The sequence below is a fragment of the Chenopodium album genome, chromosome 17 (genome assembly GCF_948465745.1).
Source record: "Chenopodium album chromosome 17, dcCheAlbu1.1, whole genome shotgun sequence".
Classification (NCBI taxonomy): domain Eukaryota; kingdom Viridiplantae; phylum Streptophyta; class Magnoliopsida; order Caryophyllales; family Amaranthaceae; genus Chenopodium; species Chenopodium album.
This window is the reverse complement of record NC_137850.1, coordinates 11,194,979-11,200,205: the sequence shown is the minus strand read 5'-3', so window position 1 is coordinate 11,200,205 and position 5,227 is coordinate 11,194,979. Positions and strand designations below refer to the sequence as shown.

The 5,227-nt window shown below is 33.5% G+C and overlaps 1 protein-coding gene across 2 annotated transcripts; it reads left to right on the top strand.

Annotated features, from left to right (window-relative positions):
- The first annotated feature begins 785 nt into the window (after window positions 1-785).
- On the top strand, window positions 786-4,461 carry LOC145587595 (NEDD8-specific protease 1-like). Of its 2 annotated transcripts, none has more exons than XM_081644325.1 (2): window positions 786-935; window positions 3,548-4,461. In XM_081644325.1, exon 2 carries the CDS (start codon window positions 3,567-3,569, stop codon window positions 4,245-4,247), a length of 681 nt encoding a protein of 226 aa, XP_081500451.1. In that variant the 5' UTR covers window positions 786-935; window positions 3,548-3,566; the 3' UTR covers window positions 4,248-4,461. The 2 variants fall into 2 exon arrangements, with proteins under 2 accessions (XP_081500451.1, XP_081500452.1); XM_081644326.1 differs by lacking the exon at window positions 786-935 and adding an exon at window positions 969-2,324.
- Window positions 4,462-5,227: the final 766 nt, after the last annotated feature.

The following is a 5,227-nucleotide window of genomic DNA, read 5'->3' as shown; positions in this document are numbered from 1 at the left end:
CAAAGTGTAACACTTATTAAAATATAGAGGGGGTATTTTAATTAATCTAAGGTCAAAGTAGTGCATTGATGTGTGTGTGTGTCAAGTTTGAATGTATCAATTATTCAAAAACGAAAGTAGTATACAGTAAATTATGACTTTTCAAATTAATAAAAAATACGGTCAAAGTTTATAGTTAAATAGTAAAAAAAAAAAAAAAAAAAAAAAAAAAAAAAAAAAAAAAAACAGTGACAAAATAAAACTGTTGCGATAAATAATGGAGTCTAAACCAAGTTGTTATAAGTATGCATAAACAAAGGGAGTAAGAAATTAAAGTTAGAGCCTTAGAGTTGTCTAGGAACAACTCCAAGTCTCCAATGGTTGTAACTAGAGACTTGCTTGTAATATTAAATAATTTCTAGCTACTAGCTTGACCATTGGTGTTAGAACATGCAACTAGTTTGGCTAAATAAATTAGCTTTGCCAAGTTAATTTGCTTTGAAAAAAAACTTACCAAATTTTTTAAAAAAATAGATTAAATAAAATGAAATATATAAAAGTTAATTAAGGAACTGAGATTCTTTTAAATTGTAAGCTAATAACTAGTCATTAGAGCTCAAAGTAACTAAAATGACAATTAGCTTAAAAGCTTATTTGGCATGTCTGTCATTGGAGTTGCTCTAATAAGCCGGTCTATTTTTAAGGCTGTACCCACCCCTGTAATAACCGGGTCAAACCCGTAACATATTGTAAAAGGGTCGGGCTTTTAACGGGGCGAGCTTATACGGGCAATTGACGAGTCGGGTCGGGTTCTGAAATGGTTACTTGTTTTATGTTCTGAAATTCTCTGATTTCTCTCAAAACGAATTTGTCTCTTTCTTTATTGAAACGTATTCTAAACTCTCCATTGAAGCAGCTTGTGAGCTTTCTCTCTTCCATTGAAGCAAGCAACTTAGGTAAGATGTTTTTCTTAATCATCTAATATCAGTTTCACAATCTAGTTTTAATCGTTAATGTGATTCATCTAAGTTTGGATTGTTATTGAACTATTTATTTGTTTCTGTATAATTTAATTCTTCTTAGGTTAGAATTTTGCTATTCATATTCTTAAGAAAGAATGATTTAATTTGATGATTGATTCTAATTTGGTTGCTAATAACCCTTGAATGTTGGGAGGGAATTATGAAAAATGGAAATCTTCAGTCTAATGTTGTAATGATTCTGCATAATTTCAATCTAATAATGTAATGGTTCTGCTTAATCTGATAAAGCATTCAATTCAATTTAATTTTGCTTAATTTGATTTGATCACGCGTTTATAATTGCTACTGCTTTGCCATTAAGTTCAATTATACTTGTGTAGAACTTTGATTTGATCACGCACCTATTTGTTTTCTGTAACTTTTTCAGTAATTTTTAATGCGAAATCTGAAATTATGTGCTCAATATACAAGTTTCTTTGAATTGCTTTGTTTGGGGTTTAAGAGTTGAGCTCCTTTTGAAGTTCCCCCTTTAAATTCTTTGAATTCTGAAGATATTCGAATTCAATGCTGTCATGGTCTTGCCTTAAGTTGTGTGTTTTGATGGTCGCTATCGCTTCTGTTGTTGCTTAAATAAATTCTTTGTGCTTGGACTTAATTTCTGTGCCTTGATCACACCTATAATGCGAAATCTGAAATTATATGCTCAATATCCAAGTTTCTTTGTATTGCTTTGTTTGGGGTTTTAAGAAGTTCAGCTCATTTGAAGTACCACTTTAAATTCTTTGAAATCTGAATATAGTCAAATTCAGTGTTGCTATGGTCTCATCCTTAGGAGGATGTGTGTTGATGGTCGCTATCGCTTATGTTATTGCTTGATCAAATAAAAGCTTTGTGCTTGGACTTAATTCCTTTTTCTTGATCATACCTATTTGGTCCTCTCATACCCACACTAGATGCTATATCTGATCGAATAAATAACTGTTCTTATGATTTAACAGTAGACTTACTGCATCTGCATCTAATTTTTTACTTCGTACAATTTTTCTTGTTGTTGATGCTAGAGTTTTGTTGTTAATAGCTCCTTTTACATCTTAAGTTCTAGGTAACCATTTCTTATTCAAATCAAATGATTTCTTTAAGCAATTCAAGATTTGCCTTAATTGCTCAATGCATTATATTCCTCGAGAGTTAGATAGATACAGAACATATCGGGGACATAGCTCTTGTATTAATTGAATAGAACCTATTCAGCATGTTTTATTGTTTCCTTACTATTGCAGCAGGTCTGTTTTGCATCATTCTGAGTTGAATTGCTCAGAGAGATCATACGGAGTATGTTTTTTGTGTAGCCATTTGGTAAAGGTATGAGAACTGCTCTCACCGACATCTTTCACGTGTATACTTGGAGTCTTGGACATGTACATTTTTTTTTTCTTTGCAACTAATTTCATCTCTGCGATTTCTTTTGTTGTAATGCACAATGACTACCTAGTTATGTTTTTCGTTCATTACAAATTTCAAGACACAAAACTTGTTTCTCTATATATTATTTTTACGATGAGAATAATTCTTTACGAGGACCGAATAATAGGTTTTTTATTGTGCCCAGTGGAAGAATTTGTTGTGTATTTTCACAAGTAGGATGTTTATATTCTGTTCAGTGTTGGGACATTTGATGCATAACATGCATTAGCTTTGCTGGGCTTTGTTGTGTAGGTGAAGAGATGACCAATTTTGTCCAATATTAGAACTATATGTTCAAGTGACAATCTGACAAAAACTTTCTGGTAGGAGTAATGTAGTGAAACTAGAAAGACATTAATTACCAGAATTACGAGTACTAGTAATCGAATTATTCTGCCAGATAATGTAAACAATTTTCATTCTTGAAACTTTTTGCTATGAGACACTGTTAAAGATGTTGAAAGAGTATATATTACCTGTGAATTTCAGATCATACAAGCATACTTTGTAATATTGTTGTGTGACTTGTGTCTGTATAGGAAGGAAGTGATACACAATGACAGTGGGTAACCTTTCATTGTTAGTAGTGATTGCTAGAGTACCCCTCAAGTGTAAATTTGAATTATCCACAATTTTATGACGTTTATGCTATAAAATTGCAAATTTCAGAAATTTAAGAATGTGGAAGAACAGAATATGAGGAAATTTGGTAGATGGCTGTAACAAGTCTTACCAACTATGCAATTAAATTATCACTTAAGTAGAATTACAACCCCGGCTCTCAATTGACTCCCATTAACAAGCTTAAAAAAAAAAAAAAAAAAGTTCACTATAATTTTCTGCTTTTCATCATACCTCCCTGATATCCTCTATTTATTTATACACTTTGACTTCCTTTCCCTATAATAAACTGTCTGCCCTCTTCATCAAGCTAACTCTAATAAAATAATGTGCATTATCAGAAGCGCTCCTTTCCTCTAAATTAGTCTTTTACAGTCTAGCCATTATTGAACTATTATTGGTGCATTTCCTTATTTCTCTAGCAGGCTACTTATATGTGCAATTTGTTTTTGAGATGGAAGTTGCTGTGAGATAATGTCTTCATGTTTTTGGTACTGTAGAAGTGTCAATTTTCAGACAATGGGGAGATCGACCGGAGATGATATGATTCTTAGCTACAATGATGTGGTGCTTCGACGCTCTGACTTAGACATCCTTAGTGGACCTCATTTTCTCAATGACCGTATAATTGAGTTCTACTTCAGTTATCTATCATCATGCTATCCCTCTGATAACATCTTACTAGTTCCACCCTCAATTGCTTTCTGGCTGCAGAACTGTTCAGATGAAGATAGCTATAAAGCTTTCGTTGAACCTCTAAATCTATCTGCTAAAGACCTGGTTATATTTCCGGTCAACAACAACGACGATGTAACCAAAGCTGAGGCAGGAAGTCATTGGAGTTTGCTTGTATATTATAGGACTCCTAATATGTTCGTTCATCATGACAGCTGTAGGGGATTGAACCATGCATGTTCCAAAAAGCTTTACACTTCTGTAGCTAAATTCATGGGCAACATAGACTCCGATGTCAAGTATCAGGAGGATCAGGCCTCGCCACAGCAGCAAAATGGTTATGATTGTGGATTGTTTGTAACTGCCATTGCAAGAGTCATATGCAGTTGGTACACAAGCAGCGAACATGTAGACCGGGAACAAATTTGGTTTTCTAATGTGAAGGAGCAGGTGACACCAACCACTGTTTCAAAGATGAGGAACGAGATTCTGAGTTTAATTAAAGAACTCACGTCTGTGTCATGAGCTATAGAAAAGTTTGATCGATGTCCATTTTATTTCTATTGTAATTCCTTAACATCTTAGCTGTAGCTACTCTTTAGTATATACTAATACAGAGTACTCTTTACTGTCATGCTTTCCTTGATGCAGTTAAAAAACTTGTATTTGTGTTCTGCATTATGCAAAGCTGCTAAATCAATGAAGTATATGTATATGCCCTTTTGGCTCGCTACTCTCATTGACATCCTCATCTCGGACTTCCCTCATTCTCATCAGTTGTCATTACAACCTTGTCCTTTCCCTCCCCTCTTCACAAAGTAGATCTAAGAGACTAAGGCCGACGATTTTTCAAACACTTGTACACACACTTTAGCTACCAATGCATACAATCATACTATTGTGGTAAGTTAGATTAGTTACGGACTTAGGGTTGGTCAATTCAGATGAGAGACCATATACTAAATCACAAAAAGCAAAACAATTTTATGGTATTATTAAATAGAGAAGGTATTGTGTCAGTCCGGACTGATAAAATGCAGATTTTTGATATCCTCAATTGGCTGGATGATATCCTCTATTGGCTGGATGATATCCTTTACTAACTGGATGATATACTTTATTGGCTATATGATATCCTTTATTGAATGGATGATATCTCTACTAGCTCGATAATATCCTCTATTGGCTGGATGATATCCTCTACTAATTGGATGATATCCTTTATTGTCTATATGATATCCTTGGATGATATTTCTACTATTTAGATGATATCCTCTATTGGTTGGATGATATCCTCTATTGGTTATATGATATCTACTAGCTAAATGATATCCTCTATTGACTAGATGATATCCTTTATTGACTATATGGTATCCTTTATTGACTGGATGATATTCTACTATCTAGATGATATCCTCTATTGGTTGGATGATATCCTCTATTGGTTATATGATATCTACTAGCTGGTTGATATCATCTATTGATTGGATGGTATCCTTTATTGA